The following is a 19555-nucleotide window of genomic DNA, read 5'->3' as shown; positions in this document are numbered from 1 at the left end:
CCCTTTCTCCACATCCTCTCCAACATTTGTTGTTTCCTGTCTTGTTAATTTTCCCCATTCTCACTGGTGTGAGGTGGTATCTCATTGTGGGTTTTTTTGATTTGTATGTCCCTGAAGGCAAGTGATGCAGAGCATTTTCTCATGTGCTTATTGGCTATGTGATGTCTTCTTTGGTGAAATTTCTGTTCATGTCTTTTGCCCATTTCATGATTGGATTGTTTGTTTCTTTGCTGTTGAGTTTAATAAGTTCTTTATAGATCTTGGATACTAGCCCTTTATTGATATGTCATTTGCAAATATCTTCTCCCATTCTTCTACCTTGCTTCTTTGTAAGACTTACCTAGATCTGAAATATGAGAGGAGGGATCCCTGGGTGGCGCAGCAGTTTGGCGCCTGCCTTTGGCCCAGGGCGCGATCCTGGAGACCCAGGATCGAATCCCACGTCGGGCTCCCGGTGCATGGAGCCTGCTTCTCCCTCTGCCTGTGTCTCTGCCTCTCTCTCTCTCTCTCTCTGTGTGACTATCATAAATTAAAAAAAAAAAAAATTAAAAAAAAAATGAAATATGAGAGGAGAGGTTCATGAATAGAGAGAACTACCCCACTCCTCTTCCCAGCCATCCATTATCTTGCCTGTCTGTGGTCATATTCAGCCATGTTTCTGTTCATAAACCAGATTGGTCACTTCATGCCACAAGAAACGAGATAGAGGGAATATCGGTAGATTCAGTCCTGTGAATTGAAGAGGGGGTGAATTAATGAAGATGTAGAATAAAGCCTCCAGGGATCCCTGGGTGGCGCAGCGGTTTGGCGCCTGCCTTTGGCCCAGGGCGCGATCCTGGAGACCCGGGATCGAATCCCACATCGGGCTCCCGGTGCATGTAGCCTGCTTCTCCCTCTGCCTCTCTTTCTCTCTCTCTCTCTGTGACTATCATAAATAAAAAAAAAAAAAAAAAAAAGCCTCCAAAAGTTGCTGACACCCACTTTTATCATTTGCAAAATATGGAATGGTCCACTAAATCATCATAACCAACGTACTTTTAAGATAGATAATTCATCTGCTAGTCTACCCATGCTTTGTCCCGAATCCTGAGTTTTCCCTTTTAGGTTTTAGAGCCAGAAACTTAATGTCGTATCTTCTGTTTTTCTTACATATATGTTTACTTCAGCCAGATTACTTGTCTCAAGTCTTAACATTCACATTTCCTTTTCCATATAACTGTTATTTTTTTTCTTCCATATAATTGTTATTGCCACTTTTCTATCCTAACATATTTTTCTGTATCTTTATACTTCTCTAAATCCAACCAGTTCTCCCAAACTTACATTAGGTTAAGCTCTAACTCTTCTGGAAATATTTCTAAGTAATTGGTTTCTACTTCTACTCCTTCTAAACCTTCCGGGAGGAAGCACCAAATCCTTTGCCCTGGGTTATTATCATATCAGATATTATTGACTCATTTGAAAAGAAAAAAGAGCTAAGAGTAGGTCATCACAACTTTGCTTTGATAAGCCTCTGGTCTCCATGATTGTTTAGCTTACTGATTACTTAGTCACAGGATCTGATTCTATTCAGAACCAGCCTGAACCAGGAAACACAGTTCCGGGAGAGAGATTTGTGAGTTCCTGTTGACATGGAACCCAGCCAAAGGGAGCCTCCTTCAATAAATGACAAATGAAACAGTTTCCTGCCCGGGAACTATATATTTAGGATTGATTAGCAGACGTGGCAACCATGTCATTTTAACTTGAGGAAAGAGATTTACCTGCACTTTCCTGCTGGTGCCCTTCTCTGTGGCTGATTGGGTTTTATACTACCTTATTTCAATGCCCCTTGTGTTGCTACTTCAAGATATAATTGGCAGGTGAGCTAACTCCATTTGGCACTGAACCAGAGCTTGGAGTTAATGTCACTTAGGAAGCTATTTTTTTTGTATTGGTTATAATATAAAAGAAAATAAAAGTGTTTTAACAAATTTGCAGCGGTAAGATTACATTACCCCTTATGGGGCACTAGGGGAATTAATACGGATAACTGCTTTCATTTGGGGGCCAAATGAAAGCTGACACAAACCTGTAGGAAGATAAAATCAGAGGCTTTCCAGTATATAAAACTTAAAATCTGTTTTGTTGATGATATCCAGTAATCATCTCTAGACCCAAGTTTACTTTTCTTGTTCATACATAAAATTTGTCTGACTTACATTGTTGGAGGTATTCGTTGACTTAGGTTTTAGGCTATTAAGGAACAGGATAGGGAATGGAACATGAAGCTAAAGGAGGTAAATTATTTTGGACAATTGTCACATAATGTGTTGGTGAAAATGCCAACAGGAATCCCACTCAACTTGCCTTTTTTTCTTTTTAAGATTTTATTTATTTATTCATGAGAGATACAGAGAAAGGGAGAAGCAGGCTCCATGCAGGGAGCCCAATGCAGGACTCGATCCGGGGACTCCAGGATCACGCCCTGGGCCGAAGGCAGGTGCTAAACCACTGAGCCACCCAGGGATCCTCTCAACTTGCCTTTTAAATAAAAACTTCTCTTTTATCAAGAGTAAGAAGATACTTATTAAAAGGTGAATATGGATAAGAAATCTGAAATTCTACAACACATAAAGTCAATATATTTGTGCTTAAGATTGAAATTTTTCCTAGCTAATTCCTCATTCACCTAGAAAAGTTACTTCCGTTTGTTTGAATTTCCCTTTTCCTCTCATGTTAAGCTACCAATAGTCTTACCTAAGGCTTTTAGATACTTAAATTTAAAGTCCATATAGGGATCCCTGGGTGGCGCAGTGGTTTAGCGCCTGCCTTTGGCCCAGGGCGTGGTCCTGGAGACCCAGGATCGAGTCCCACGTCGGGCTCCCAGTGCATGGAGCCTGCTTCTCCCTCTGCCTGTGTCTCTGCCTCTCTCACTCTCTCTGTGACTATCATAAATTAAAAAAAAAAAAAAATTACAGTCCATATAAAGATAGTGAAAACTTAGGTATCATTTTATGAACCAAAACATTTTCATTAATTGCTGAAAAGCATAGAAAGAAAGGAATGGGCTAATATAATAATGTATTACCAAAAAATGTCCATACCACTCCATAGCTTTAAATTATTCTTCAGTTTTTGCATATTCAGTACATGATACTACTAGGCCTAGGTTTGCATGGTTTTCAATCTTCTTTAATTTAAAATTTGAACTCCTGGGGATCCCTGCGTGGCGCAGCGGTTTGGCGCCTGCCTTTGGCCCAGGGCGCGATCCTGGAGACCCAGGATCGAATCCCACATTGGGCTCCCGGTGCATGGAGCCTGCCTCTCTCTCTGCCTATGTCTCTGCCTCTCTCTCTCTCTCTCTGTGTGTGACTATCATAAATAAATAAAAAATTAAAATAATTAAAAAATAAAAAAAATAAAATTTGAACTCCTTAACCATCTGTGAAAATAACTAGTAACACATGAAAATTACAACTTACCAAACATATCCAGTCATATTATCTGATTTATTTATCTGGGTTTCTGTCCTGCAAAGTAGGAATTTTAAATTCAACTTTACTGTTTAAAAGGGAGTGAGTCTTAGATTAAGCAGTTTGTCTAATGACATCATAAGTTGCAGACTCAGTGTTTGAATCTCTGTATTCTGGCTCCCAGAACCCATGATTGTCATCCCATTTATCATTGATAGCCCACTTCTCACTAAAGCTTAGGAACAATGCTAGAGACTTGTATTGCACATGTATAAATCACATGTATTATTTCCTTCTCAGCGTTTATAAAGGCTATGTGAGGAAATTTAGGGACTAAGGAATTTTGTCATTATGGAACAGGGTTAGAATGAGGAGGACCAAGATTTTGACTGAGCCTATGAAAGTATTGAGCCTATATAAGCCTATGAGCCATATTAAGCCTATGAAAGACTGAGCCTATATAAGTATTTTTTTTAGTTCAAAAAATAAATCTAAAAGAAGAAATAGTCCACCCAAATGTTACTTTGTAATTGAGAAGCCCTAAATCATCCTTCATAAGTGACAACTTACAGTGATTTTGTGATTCACATCTCCTTCAGGTAGGATCCTGGTTGCGGGGAAGGTGTGAAGATTAAAGGAAAGTTACAATGGAGAGGGGTCAATTAGAAAATATTTCTTAAAGGAAATGAATCATTATTAAGCCTTGAACATCAGATAGAATTTACACTGGCAGAAAGGATGGGACGAGAACACTGCATTTAGGAGATCTGATCTAAGCAAGGGCACGGAAGGGATCTGTAGGGACTCCACAGCTACAGCAAAGGGGACGGTGGTTGAAAGTAATAGGGGATGAAGTCGGAGACCAAGGTAAAATGGGAGCATTTGATAAAGGAATCTGAATTTTGTTTTTCTTTCCTTTTTTAAGGTTCCATTTTTCCTTATGTTTACTATATATCCCATCATTATAACAGTAGTTTTTAAAAATAGGAATAAAAGTCATATAACTCTACCAACTTAACAAATAATTAATTTTTTATTTTCTGTGTTCCCTTGTGTCGCCCATCTACATGCATACATAATCTTAATAGTTGTAATCATAGTGTAATTTTGTAATATAATCTCTTCACATAAAGTTACCTTTGATTCACCTCTCTATAACTGCCTACACTGTGTTAGGGTGTGTATGTGTTCATTTAAGAATTTCTAGACAGTGGATCTGGAATGTATAGTAATTAACCAAAGTTAATATGAAAGCATCTTACTAAATATATATTCTGCCGAAACTGAAGAATCAAGATGAGTACAGAAATTAGAATAATAACTGTTGCTGCCTTTTATTGAGCTGTTATGGTATGTCAGAAGCTCTTATGTACATACCTCTATAATCTGTTTAACAATATCACTCGTACTATTATACTCATTTTATAGATGAGAAAAGATGGGCACAGAAAAAAATAATTTGCCCAAAGTCATACTTGGTATTAAGTGACACTTTTCTACTATACTCTGCTTCCTTTTTCTGGTTCTTACTAGGTATTTCTGTTTGCCTTTATTTTTCAGTCTTTATCTCCCTCTAGACATTGCTATCATAATTTTAGAGACAGGATTAAAAAAAAAAAAAACAATACTGTTTCACATGAGGATCTAGTCAGCTACTGGCTAGATGGCTTAATATTCTAACCATTTTTCCTTACCAACCAGAAACGAATAATAAACTCCTTGGTAATCTAGATTGCTACTGGTTCTTTTTTTCCTAAATATATTGTAAAATATCCTCAAGTTCTGTGGTCTATAGTATTACTTTATAATTGAGATGCTTTTTTTTACCACTGGGAAAGAGCAAAAAAAGTAATCTATTGAGGGCCTGTTCCAAGTGTTCAGCTTATATTCACATCCTAACTTCTTAAAAGCTCCTTGAGACTGTTAAAATATGAAATCACATGTCTACATGCTTTGTAAAGGACTCCTGATAAAGAGGAACCCACCAGGGACACCTAGGTGGCTCAGTGGTTGAGCCTCTGCCTTTAGCTCAGGGTGTGATCCCAGGTTTGGGCATCAAGTCCCACATCAGGCTCCCCACAGGGATCCTGCTTCTCCCTCAGCCTTTGTCTCTGCCCCTCTCTCTCTCTCTCTCTGTGTGTCTCTCATGAATAAATAGATAAATCTTAAAAAAAAAAAAAAAAAAGGAAGAACCCACCAAAATTTTCATAAGATCCAAATTTGATTTAATAAGCTAGTTCTTTTAATTAATTCTACCTCTTTTTTCAACTCAGTATGATGACCTGGCTACTATCTAACTGAGGTTTTTTTGTTTCTGTTTTGAGCCTATATATATGTACCATATTCCACCAAGGCCAGTGCTGGGAGTACGGGGTTCTGTAAAACTTGAGATGTCATTAATTTTCTGCCAATAAAAACTACTGACGGTTCTCTCTCTTGATTGTTTTTATGAGAAGAGGGAAGTGTAAGTGTCTTCAGAGAAATAAAGGTGTTTGCTTTGGCTTTGCTTGGATTTCTGCTTTGACTGGCTAGTAGAGTTAGAATAAACAAGTTTTAAGTTTTCAGCAAATATAATCAAGTACAAATATTTCCTAACATTATTGAGTAGTTTAGAGTATTGTCCCTTAAAATAATTGGCTGGGGGGGCACCTGAGTGGTTCAGTTGGTTAATAAGCATCTGCCTTTGGCTTAGGTCATGATCCCAGGGTCCTGGGATTGAGCCCCATGTTGGGCTCCCTGCCCTGCAGGGAGCCTGCTTCTCCCTCTTTCTCTGCCTGCCACTCCCCCTGCTTGTGCAAGTGCACGTTCTCTGTCAAATAAATAAATTAAATGTTTAAAAAAATAATTGGCTGTGAAATTGCCAGAGATGTGTTTCCATTATAACATTAGAACGACATATAATGACAACATATAACTACAACCATAAGCAAATGATAGTTAACAATTTTTGGTACCAAGGAATACCGAAGGCAATAGCTAGAATCAATAATCTACATGTTAATCATATTAATTAAAGGGCTTGGGCAGCCCTGGTGGTGCAGCGGTTTAGCGCCGCCTGCAGCCTGGGGCCTGGGATGTGATCCTGGAGACCCGGGATCAAGTCCCACATCGGGCTTCCTGCATGGGGTCTGCTTCTCCCTCTGCCTGTGTCTCTGCCTCTCTCTCACTCTCTCTGAATGAATAAATAAATAAATCTTAAAAAAAAAAAAGATTAAAGGACTTGCTTCAAATGATAGACATACAATATGTCTTAGAGATATGAATGATAATACTATAGGAAAAACTGTTCTGAGCAACTAAATAAATTACATAAAAGCTTTAGAATAAGTTGAGCAAATGTGAAGATAGTAAAAAGTCTTGGTAAGGAGGGAAGGAGATACGGAACATTCAGACATTTACCAGTCTTTCCCCTTAGTGACAGTGACAAGTCATCTAAAACTATTTCTCATAATTGAAGAAAAGATATGGAAATTCTCTATGCATATGTTATGAGGCTCAGGCTTAATAAGACCTACTGTCTTTCTAAATAAAGTTCCAGCCATATTTAGCTGAATTTCATTAGCAGTTTCAGAATCCAGTGTATCAGATGCTTATTGCAGTGTGTTTCCATTCAGGAAAACCTTGAGAGGGGCACCTGCATGGCTCAGTGGTTGAGTATCTACCTTCAGCTGGGGGCGTGATCCCAGGGTCCTAGGATCGAGTCCTGCATCGGACTCCTTGCAGGAAGCCTGCATCTCCCTCTGCCTAGGTCTCTGCCTCTCTCTCTGTGTCGCTCATGAATAAATAAATAAAAGTTTTAAAAATAATAAAGAAAACCTTGAGAGAACAGTTTTGAACTTAGTGCCCTCATGTACTGGCAAGGTAAGAGAAAATCTGACCTTCTGAGTGAGTCTTTCATCACTTTCTGAGAGGACTCATTGCTTGCATTTATGGCCTCTAAAAACTTTTACTTCAAACCGCAGGTACTTTTGAATCTCTTGGCCACAGATCTATTCGGGGACCGCTGTTTAGCTTAGGAACAGATGAAAAACTTGAGCTTAAGCTTACACATTGTTAGAAAGCTGTCTTACAGTAAACTATAGTTTTTAATTATTTTTTAAAAGTCTTTGCTATTTATCTTTATGCTTAACATATTTCTCACTTTTGAACTCTTCCCACACCTTCTCTACCTATTTGGTGATACAGTGTGTTTCCCTAATTTTTTATTATGAAAACTTTCAAAGATACAAAAAAGATGCTAGGATAGTAATGTGTGTGTGTGTGTTGTGTTTTGGTGGAACCATTTGGAAGTCGCAGGCATCATGACATGTCATTTCTAAATGCTTTACATAATGGATGACCTAAAAACATGGTCATTCTACACAATTGCAATATATTATGTGATGTACTTTTAATTTTTTTTTAATTTTTTTAAAATTTATTTATGATAGTCACAGAGAGAGAGAGAGAGAGAGGCAGAGACATAGGCAGAGGGAGAAGCAGGCTCCATGCACCGGGAGCCTGATGTGGGATTCGATCCCGGGTCTCCAGGATCGCGCCCTGGGCCAAAGGCAGGCGCCAAACCGCTGCGCCACCCAGGGATCCCTGTGATGTACTTTTAATAAGAAAATTACTATTATATTGTTTTGTATCAATCTCAGACTATGATACTGGTGATGCTATCAGAGATGCTGGGTGGCACTGACCTGGGCCCCACATTACTTGTGATGAGCCCATTTTTAAGCTGTATTATGACTAGATCAGCCCTCCTGCTTCTTATGATTGCAAGACACGCCTTAGCCTATTAGAGAACTTTGTAAAAAACATAGGGTTTATTATTTACATGTCCTAGAGGGTACATGGCATGCCCAGGGCTGCACAGCAGGGTATGCTTAAATAGAGAACAGACATAGCGTTAATGCCTTTTTGGGGGTTAATGGTAGGTTTCCTGAGATTTTGTGGGCTCACTCTTTACTGATGAATTTAAAACAAGAGCAAGAATTAAAGCATTGGAAGGAAAAAAAAAAGTAGGGCCACTCAAGTTATGTGGGTCACTCAGGGCTTTCTCAAAGAGAGACTTCATGTGTGGGGCAGCCTGGCTGTGTTGTGTAGCTGGCAGTCTGTTTATTTGAGATGTCTTTGAAATGGAGATCTCAGCAATGAAAAGCTTAATGTCAGCACTTATACTACAGTCAGCTAACGTTGCCATTTATATTTTAACATTTATTCATTTTTGTACAATAAAGACTTGTGAAAATTTAAGGAAAGTTGCAAATATTCATTAGGCTTTTTTCTGAGAAAGCATCCCAACAACCTCAGTTAACCAGTAGATTCCTCTGTTTAATTCTTGGCTGACATCACAGGACCTCTCAATAGGTGTTACCAATAGATGGCAAGACATCACAAACAATCAAGAAATAGAAGCAATTACTGCTTTTTAGTGGGGTTTTTTTGGCATGAAAAAGTAAACTTTTCTTCATGGCATGATCAGATGACTGTCCATGTAACTGCTTCTGAATTCCTTGTGATCACCAGTGAGTCCACTGAAAAACAGAGTTTATTTAAATGGATCCTAGTCATTCCTACAGGGAAAAAGAAAAAAGCCAACACAATGTACTTCTGGCTCCTACTACCACAGAAAAGTCTGGTTGTGACTGTGCAGAACTTTTTTCTTGCTAAACATGTCATATGACACTCTTGTTTTTCATAATAAAAATTGTAAGCTGCAGAAAGCTTACTTGTTTGCTGAAGTCTTTTAATAAATATTTTACCAGCTTTGCCAGAGACAGATTTGTCATCTGGTGGACACAGTGTCTGCATCTTAAGGTGATTCGGCAACAGAAAAGGGGTAGTGTCAAAATTGAGGCCTGGCAGCTCCTGTCGCAGTTGTGCTTTTGTTTTGCTTTTAGGCATTCCAAATGCTGCTAGAGTTCTTGGAGCAAAATATTGCCAAGGTTTGGGAAACGCTTTTTTTTTTTTTTTTTAAAGATTTTATTTATTTATTCATGAGAGACACACAGAGAGAGGCAGACACATAGGCAGAGGGAGAAGCAGGCTCCATGCAGGGAGCCTGATGCAGGACTCGATCCCAGGACCCCAAGATCACGCCCTGAGCCAAACAAAGGCAGGTACTAAACCACTGAGCCACCCAGGGATCCCCTGGGAAATGCTTTCTTAAAGTATTATTATTACCCTGTAAGAGTGTGGATCTTCTCTCCAGTCTGGTGCTTTTGGATTAATATGCCAGCCAAATTTGTTTCATTACAAGTCTATTTATTAATATGCATAATAATTATTAAGCCTATGTTTTCTGGCACTTCACTACAAAAGATTTTGCTCCTTGAGGGATTGACCACCCACCCCACCCTGCCTTATCCTTTTTTTGTATACCTCACACTGTAGTCTCTGTATTAACTACTTGGTGGTAACATCATTACATAGTGAGCTAAATTGAATCAGTATTCATATATGTGTATGTGTATATATGTATGTATGATTAGTTTTACAGTCATAAACAAGAGTACATCTTTTATTAACCCCATAGATACATTCCTATTCAAAAGGGGAAATCAGAATGAATAGCAAATTTGAAGAGAGTCAGAACATTTTCCTGTCTGTGTAGACATTAAAATTTTAGATTTTTTCTTTCATAACTGATAAAACCAATACAGTAAGGAAAATTAACTTGGTATCCAGAGGTTGAAGAATAGGACAGACTACTGTCTTTATATATGTTGAAGGCGGTGGACTCTTTTATAAGGACATAGAAAGTTTTTTGTCCCTTCAAACCATTTACATTTGCAGTGGAGAAAATTCTAATTACCCATTTAATGTTCTTTTTCTATAAAAAGCCTACCTGAAACCAGCACAGTGTATATATGTCTTTTAATTACTTTGCCTTCTAAAGACTAAAGTACCAGAAACAAAACAAAGGAGCAAAGGGAAAAAATGGAGAGAGAGAGACAAACTAAGAAACAGACTCTTAATCTACAGAAAACAAACCAGAAGGGGGTTGGGAGGAAGGGAGGTCTAAACAGGTGATGGGGATTAAGGAGGGCACTTGTAATGAGCACCCTGGGATGTATGGAAGTGTTGAATCACTGTATTCCACACTTAAAACTAATATTACACTGTATTTTAACTCACTGGAATTCAAATAGTGTTTTTTTTAAAAAAGACTAAAGTGTCAGTGACTTAGTACAACTGTGGTAAAATGTTGAGAGTGTACAGATCCTTACTGTGAATAAATTTATCATGCCCTAGAAGGAGTATTGCCTTGTAAAATGTATTAGAAGCAAAGCTGTCCAATTTTATAGACCAAAATATAAAATTAAAACATCAGAGCATGAAGTGGAAATTTGTAACTTCCATAAGGACATTTGCTTTAGCACAGAATTAGTGAGAATTGTTCTGTAGCTTGCTACTGCCACCTACTGGTTCTCAATTCTTGTATTTCTAGCTACTGGTTTACTGTAATACATAGAAATAAAAGGAAATTAGGTCTGTTTATTGGAATCCTTAAAATATTCTTTGCTGAGAGCGAGACAGAATTTTTATGTGGTCCACGCAAGGTTTCCTTTGTAGTACACTTTTAGTGAACAAACTCTAAGTCTCTCTCCACTGTTAACAATGTGCTATTTATCTGTTTGAGTTTCTGATCAAACCTTTTTTCCCTTTGTCTTTTCCTAGTTTAATGGATCGAGAAGTTGCATTGCTTGCTGAAATGGACAAAGTGAAAGCTGAAGCAAGTAAGATTGATCTGTAGTTAAAGCTATCGCCAGTTAGTAGATATCTGCCTTCCAACCCTCATAACAAAAGCTCCATATAAATGCCAGCCACTATAAGAGTTTACTTATTTATTTATACAATCTTGAGCAGTTGTATTGCCCTGGCATTTGAATCCTGTCAAGTGAAACAACTTTGTAAGAACCTGTTTTTATAATATTTTTGAATTTTAGTACTTTGAATGTAAAGTCCACTGCATCATGGTATCTACCACCACAGCATCAACTTAGGGGAAGAAAGTATCCTTCCAGGTGCCTGGGTTTTGTTTTATTTTGTTTGTAGCTTTCAGTGATTGAACAAGTCCATTTGGTTTTTTTGTTTTTTTGTTTCTTTGTTTTTTTGTTTTTTACTTGGCAAAAAATGTTTGGCATAATCAGAAGAGACTTCCCAGGGTTACCCACACATTAGTGTAAACATTACTGTCATTACGTACCTCAGAACTTTCTTTGTTTTCTCGATTTGTAGAACAGTCTTCACTCAGTGTCTGTGATCGTCAGGTTGGGGAAGTCAATGATACAAGATTTTAGGATATCATGACTAGGGTTCCTTGAAAGCTTACTAAAAGATTCTGAAAGAGTAGAGTCTAACTTGGGTAATCTGTGAGGTTTTTGTAGCGAAAAACCAGATACCTGTTTTTTGTCATTTCTGTTAAAGGTTAGGTAAAAGATACACAGCTGTATGAAAAGAAGAGAATGTCAATTGCAGCTTCTACAAAGGCATTGATCTGGGGCTTTTCAGCAGCAGATTTTACCTTCATGAGTTGAATGCTAGATTTGTAATTAGGAGGGCTGTTTCTTTTAACCTGCTCTCAAACTGGTAAGAATGGAAATAGGTTGAGATGATGACTCACAATTAAATCATTTGTGTTTATGGTCATGGGTCAGAGGAGGCACTGAGCTGAGTTCAGTTTTGACCTGAAATGTCGAACAGGTACTCTACTGTTTTTCAGAGGTGATATTTCATTTAAATCGAGTGGTATATCCTGAAATGTCTAAATGTGACAATTTCACTCCATTCTTATACTTATGTGTTGTATTTTGAAGATGAAGTTTCAGATGAACTAGTAAAACGATATAATCCTTACATTTGAGAAGATGTTTTTTTAAAAAATAGAACTTTTATAGAAAATTCCAAGCGTACTTCAAATAGAAGGGCTAATATAATTAACTGCCATCATCCAGTTTCAACTAATTATGAATTCATGGTCAATCTTATTTTATCAAATTAAGACATACAGAGTGTTACTTAATTTCATCAATTGTATATCTGTATCTCCTTTCTCTCATGCTAAAAATCTTGGTTCTCAATGTCACTAAATGTAATTACTCCTTTACCAATACTATCAAGAAGGTGCTTCTTTTTCTTTTTTACACATAATCGTTTTATTAATTTATATGTTCATAGTACTTGACAGCTTAGAGTTTTTAAAACTCATTTATCTAGGATCTTCACATTAACCTTATGAGGTAATTAGATTTTCCTGTGTTTCATTCAATAAATGAAAAAACTAGTCCTTTGGAAAAACTGTGACTTGTCCAAAGTTATGTAATTGGGTCCTCTGATATGTATGGAGATCTTGACACATTTCCTCCATGTTGGGATCTATGATTTTGTCTTAGAATCCTAGAGTATGGTAGCTGAGAAGCAAGTAAATTTGACATAAATGGCAGATAGGTTTTATCTTGGGAGCCAGACCAAGTAGATCATTTGTAGCTATTGGACCTTGGTGTCAAGAAACTTTTGTAGGCACATTCCTCACTTATTGGTAAAGGGGATTAATCAGATTTGGGGAGGGGCAAAACCCATGGGTGGCATACACATGGCAGTCAGGTTAAGCAAAATTGCTGAAGACATTCAGCTCTTTGGAATACCTGATGTAGCTCTTGGAAAATTCTATTTATTTTCTAACATAAATTTGGCTAATTTCTAAGTAGGTTACAGGATTCTATGTATAACAGTTAGGAACTGAGTTTGCATGTAACAGAATGGCCTAAATAAACGAGAATTTATTTTTCTCCCATGAAATGAAAGGTCCAGAGGTAAGTGATTAGGGCCGGCAAGACATCCCCAAAATGACATGAGGAACCCAGGCTTCTTTGTTTTTGTACCCATCCATCCTCGGAGTGTGCTTATGGTCAAAAGATACTTCCTAAGGCTCCAGTTGAGGAGAGGCAAAATGTTACATGCTGGCTAAGACTCCTTTAAAGAGTTTTCCTGTAGGGATGCCTAGGTGGCTGAGCAGTTGAGCGTCTTCCTTCAGCTCAGAGCATGATCCCTGGGTCTGGGGATTGAGTCCCACATCAGGCTCCCTATGAGGAGCCTCCTTCTCCCTTTGCTTGTGTCTCTGCCTCTTTGTGTGTCTCTCATGAATGAATAAATAAATAAAATCTTTAAAACTAAATAAATAAATAGTTATCCTAGTAAACCTCACCCCGTGAGTTCTGCTTAGATCTCAGTGACCAAACCATATCACATGACTATCTTATCTGTAGCAAAGGCAGGAAATGTAGAGTTTTACCTAAGCAGATTGGTACCCAAAACATTGGACTTCCAGTAAGAGGAAGAGGAGAATGGATATGCAATTGGCTAACAGTCTTTGCTACAATCCACCCCTCAGCTACCCAACGTCCCTTTTAAAAAAGAAAAGAAAAGAAAACTGGGAACACACTCAACCTCCTCCTCAATGGCAGTACCTCCAAAGACTCATCTAGTTAATATATTCAGCTGAAAGTCCAGAACTGCTGGGTAATTTCAGATCTTTTGACAGGTCTGAACATGGCATGTTGTGGTCTGGGATCCCATATGTTAAAAGAAAAGCTAAATGCCCCCTTCTCCAATATTATACAGATAGAGAAAGAAGAGAATAATTATAGTAAAAATTCCCACCTGGGAAAGCAATGATCCAAACTTACTAGACAGGAATAGCAGAGTCCCTGCCCTTGGGTAGAGAAAGTTCCTTGGTTCATATGGCAGCTCCTGGTTCTGCTTCCTTGGAGGGTTTCTTTGGCTCCTGTCCTCTGTATCCCCTGGTTCTCTACTCTGAAAGATTTTTTTTTTTTTCAAATTGTCTGTTGTCTTTGATGGCCATATCTGAGTTATATATCTGGGAGCATGCCTAAGAATATACTTCTTATATAAACAACCTAAATGTCCACCATTAGGAGACTTGGTAAATAATGATAGTATAGCCACATAGTAGAATACAGTGTGGCTGTTAGCAGTGAGGGAGATCCAGCGTATTAATAGGGAGTGAACTTTGAGATATGTTAAGTAAAAATAGCTAAGGTAAAGGAAAAGATCATGTATATGATATACTCCCATTCGTGAAAAGAGGGGAAAGGGACAGAGATTTGCTGTGTATGCATAGAATACATTTGGAAGGATACATAAGAAATTGTTAACATTGATTTTTCTACCGGGAAGGGAACTACAAAATCAGAGGTCGGAGGGGCGCTTTTACTTTTCATCTTACACCCATTTATTCTAGGTGAATTTTTTTTTACCATGGGTACATATTTTCTGTTTTAATTTATATGTTGCTTGATAAAAAAATTTTTTAACTGAGGAGAAAGAGAAATGACAAATGATTTATGAGTCTTTATGATTCATAAAAAGTGTTTACCATTTAACTGACTTCAGAGTCCCTCAAGAAAGTGGAAACGGGACCTTTGATATTTTCATTTTCTGGATGGGTGGGCAGCTAAGCCTTTGGCTGTCCAAATACATACTGTAAGGCCCATATTTCCAATTTTTCTTTATCCTGTTTAGCAGAATGTAAGAGTCATACTCTCTTTTTCTCCATAGTGGAAATTTTGCTCAGCCGACAAAAGAAAGCTGAACTTCTAAAGAAGATGACTGATGTGGCTGTTCGAATGTCAGAGGAGCAATTGGTTGAGCTCAGAGCTGATATCAAGGTAAAACTTCCTTCTCCTTTCTGCCTTGCTTCTTATCCTCGGGGACTAAAGCAGCAAATCTCCATAATTCATGGCCATGCCTAATTATTGAACTCAAAATCTTCTCCTCTCAAACCTGGACCTCTTCCGTGTTCCTTTTCTCTATAAGTGGTGCTGTCATCTATCCAGGTGTCCAACCTGGAAACCTTAGCAAATTTCTCCTTTCCCATATTAAATCTATCAGCAGATCCTGTCCATTTGACCTCCTGCTAAATCTCAGATCTGACCTTTTCTCCCCATCTCCATCACCACCATCATGGTCAAGCTACTATTATCTCGCTTGGACTTCCATCATAGCCTTTTAACTGATTCCACCCCCCACTTTGCCACTGCCCACCTTCCCCAGTCCTCCATATCTGTTCCTCACGCTACAGTCACTTGCTTCAAACATTTCATTGCTTTTAGGATAAAGACTATAATCCTTAACATGGCCTGTAGGGCTGTGCAGGGTCTGGTTCTGCCACCATCTCATTTCACACCATGCCCTCTCTGCCCCTTGTTCTCTATACTCTAGCCATCTTAGCTTCTCCTTTCCATAAACATATTCTGTTCCCTCCTGCTAGAAGGCTATTGCATATGCTTTTCAATCTGAACAAAACTCCCACTCCCAGCACACAGGGGACTTGTGACCTGCTCATCCTTCCTGACTTTCCTGTCTTATCCCCTACTTTGTGCTTTCATAGCATACTTATCATTTTGTGTTTATTTGACTGATCTGTCTTCCCAACTAGATTGTGAACTTTACAGTGGCAGGAACTAGCATAACTCCAGTATAGTGCCTTGGCACATAGTGGGTATTCAGTAAATACTTAAATGGTTTTTTGGTTGATTCTGATTTTATGAGAAAAGTGAGCAGTTTGAGATGTTGATTATATTGTAATCTGTTTATAAAGATGACCTAGGTTCAACACTCCTATATCTTAAATTCTTTATATAAAAGAACAATGTTTCTGAGACTAAGGGTAGAAGCCTGAAAGAGGTTGAGGTGTTCATGGGTAGCTGTGGACACTGGCATTCTAAATGATTGTTTATAACTTGTGAGCTGTGTGAACAAGAGGAGTTGTCTGTCCCTTCTCCTGAGTCCTTAACCTCTGTTCTTTCTAAACGCATGAGACTTACTGCCATCTTTAAGAGGAATGCTTGTCTCAGAGGTGATTTCACAGTCTTTGTAAAATAAAAGCAGGTGGAAAATCATCTAAGCCTTTTCAGGTATCCTTGTTACTGTTCTGACCCAGTCTTTAACTCCTTCCCCTTAGACTCTGTTGGGCTGAAATAGCAAAGTAATGCCAATATGAAATTACCGTTTCTGATTAACTAGAACTATATTACTAAAAATTACAGAACGTCGTTTCACATTGATGCTAGTCAGTCTCATTCAACTATCTGGGAGAAGCCGGAAACCCCTTTGGAATTAGACGAGAGTTCTGGCTCTCACAGGCTTCATCTGTTCTCCTTCCCACATGGTTAAAAAGCTGCTAGAAATATTTCTGCAGGCTGACTAAGGATCTGTTTCTCTCCACGTTTTCAGTGTACTGAAGTGGGTGCTGTGCAAGTTAAATGTCTTATTTCCAGATCATTTTATTTCCGTCATTCCTGTTATGTCTCTGGCTCAACAAACCCTAGAATTTGTTTCAGAATTACTCTGACTGATATTAATGTCTGAAGGCTTTATGTTAGAGTTTCATGTGCTTTCCTAAGCCAAAGTGTACTCTGAAGCTTTAGGACTTCAAGGCTCAGAGGGAATTTTGATGTCTCCTTTCCCATTTTACTGCTTGTAGATCCATCCCAGGGATTCTGATGCATTTGATTGTAACCCTTGAAAATCCAAAGTGGAATTAGATCACCTACTAGAGGACTGCCTGAGAGTTCAATTCTTGTAAATTATATCTAGGCCTTTTTAACTTTTCTTTTTCGCCTCCTTTTCATCTGGGAAAAAAAAATTATGTCAAGCTACGTTGGAGATTGTTTACTGAAAGACACCCCCAGAAGCGCTTTATTCTTGATATGTTTCTCGTCCCACAGTCTCTAGCTAGTTTTGACCCGAGGGGTTGGTTACTTCTCAGTACAGTCTGCTTAGAAGGATTAAATTATTTGCAGCACAAACCTTTCTCATTTGCAAGGTTGGCTTTTCACACGAATGATTTTCCACCTCAGGAAGTTGTCACCACTTCAAGGACTATAACAAATCCTACTTTATAAAGGGATGAAGCGGGTTTCCTAAGGAAGTCCCTATTAAAAAACACCAAGCCATCTATTTACATGGAATCATTATTGTAACTTATGAGCATTTTTGCTGCCTCTGGGCTTTGGTATAAAATGGAACAATATAGAGAGTAGCCAATAGTGGAAAGATGGCCCTCTACTATAAACTTTTTCTTCTATCTTTATAATTTATTTCTCTTGATTTATACCTAATGGACTTTGGCCATGATGTAGCATTTCATAAAGCTCCCCAATAGACTTCTCTTTGGGCCTTAAGGAAATGACTGAATTTTCGTCAGTCACCCAGCATAGGTAATATAATGGCCATTTTGCAAAATTTGAAGCAGTAAAAAAGAAGACAGTGGAAAACAATTCTGTTTCATCTCTCTATAGCAAGCTCTGGTTCCCATGTATCCTGCTTGTCTCACCTGGAGGCTCTTCTTTGTCCTTTCTCCAGCACTTTGTTAGTGAGCGTAAATATGATGAGGATCTGGGACGAGTAGCTCGGTTCACCTGCGATGTAGAGACTCTAAAGAAGGACATTGAGTCATTTGGACAAGGTGAGATGGAGAGGGATTCTGGGTGCTAAAGGTGGTAATGAGAAGACCACCCATCAGAGACCAAAGTTGTGGCTTCTCCACGGATTCGTCTTTAATGACTCTTGTGTTTTTGTTTGTTTGCTTGTTTTTGTGAAAAGTAATTCTGAGATACTTTAGTCACTGGATGCAAATTCTTTGAGCTCAGAAGATGGGTGTTTTCCAGCTCCCTAAATTTGCAATGTTCTGAGGCTCTGGAGTCAGACCAAGTTTGAATCGTTGCCTTTATATTAACCTCTGGAACTTCATTTCACTCCTCTCCCAACTGGAGAGATAATGATATCTGCCTGGCCTGGCACAGAGTAGGTGTGCCAGGTGTGCTCCCCCTCCCCTGGCTTTAAGGGGAGGGGGAGCCGTCCCCTAAGGTGAGAGCTTATAGGGATGCACCAGTTAAACCCTGAGCCCAGCTCCTTTGTTCTTTCTGTGTCAGTATAAAAGTGAAGTTGGACCTAGAGCAGTGATTGTGAATTCAACATCAGTCCAGGCTTAAAATCAAGAAAAATATGTAAGAGGCTGTTTTAAGTCATTGAATTCTGACAAAGTTTGAAGTGAAAATATTCATATTTTTCAGATACATTGGTATTTTGAATTTGGGATTATTTTTGCAGAAAAAACCTTGAGAAGATACATGTTATAAAGACTAGTTCTGTTCATATTTAACTAATCTTGGTTATTTATATCTTGTATCATACAAATTTTTTTAAAAAAAGCATTTAGCTTTTTATTTACCTCTTTCTTTCTTTGTCAAGTCAGTACTTCAAAATGTTCCTGCATAGGAAACTGAACATATGGCCCATACTATTGTTCCTAGGCTTAGTCAGCTGCTGGAGCTGTAGCCAGGAGTTTAGTAGGAAATGCTGAGGAGTCATTAGTTGGTGGGGGAACGGTTTCTCCGATCTCACACTGTTCTCCTGTCTCTGAGCAGTTCCCTTACAAAGCAGTGGGGATTCACTAACTGGAATTTAAATAAAAACTTGAAGAAAAAAAAAAAAAAGCAAAGAAGTGGGGGTTTGGAAGGAGTGGAAGAAGAAAGCAGAGATTTTGCTTCCTGTTACCCATTTTATAAGCTTATCTTTACAACTACTCAAGCAGACAGTTCTTTGTCTTAAATTGCTTATTGTGAAATGGAGAAATAGGAAAAACCTTACCCATTATGCTCTTCCATCATATGACAACATACTTCTCGTGTTTTTGTTCAGTGTCCCATCCAAAGAACAGCTACTCAACCAGATCTCGATGTAGCTCAGTTACATCTGTGTCCTTGAGTAGCCCATGTGATGCCTCTGCTGCTTCCTCTTCCACCTGTGCCTCTGCAACCAGCCTTACAAGTGCTAACAAGAAAAACTCGGCACCAGGAGAGACGCCTGCAGCCATAGCAAACCCCAGTGGCCGGCCCTACCAGCCTCATCGAGAGGTAACCCAGGTTCCACAGTAAGCCAGTTATGGAGGAAAGTAACCGGATCATTACAGTCTAAATGCTGACAGCTCAGTACATTACCTTCCTCTCTCGATGCCCGTTCCACACCTATTTTGAATCTCTCCAGGCCCAGTTAGTTCCAGAGAAAGCATTTGGCACATTTGTTCC

General features: G+C 38.6%; 1 protein-coding gene across 1 annotated transcript in view; it reads left to right on the top strand.

The window, feature by feature from the left end:
- Window positions 1-19555, top strand: part of SPATS2 (spermatogenesis associated serine rich 2) — a 67172-nt gene that overhangs the window by 45565 nt on the left and 2052 nt on the right. Inside the window, exons 8-11 of the mRNA XM_077870164.1 lie at window positions 11124-11182; window positions 15024-15133; window positions 17832-17934; window positions 19170-19384. Coding sequence (XP_077726290.1) covers window positions 11124-11182; window positions 15024-15133; window positions 17832-17934; window positions 19170-19384 — 487 coding nt within the window. The remainder of the gene's footprint in view (window positions 1-11123; window positions 11183-15023; window positions 15134-17831; window positions 17935-19169; window positions 19385-19555) is intronic.

This window comes from Canis aureus, chromosome 25 (assembly GCF_053574225.1).
Source record: "Canis aureus isolate CA01 chromosome 25, VMU_Caureus_v.1.0, whole genome shotgun sequence".
NCBI classification, from domain to species: Eukaryota; Metazoa; Chordata; class Mammalia; order Carnivora; family Canidae; genus Canis; species Canis aureus.
The sequence above is the reverse complement of the archived record's forward strand: the minus strand, read 5'-3'. Positions and strand labels throughout refer to the sequence as shown.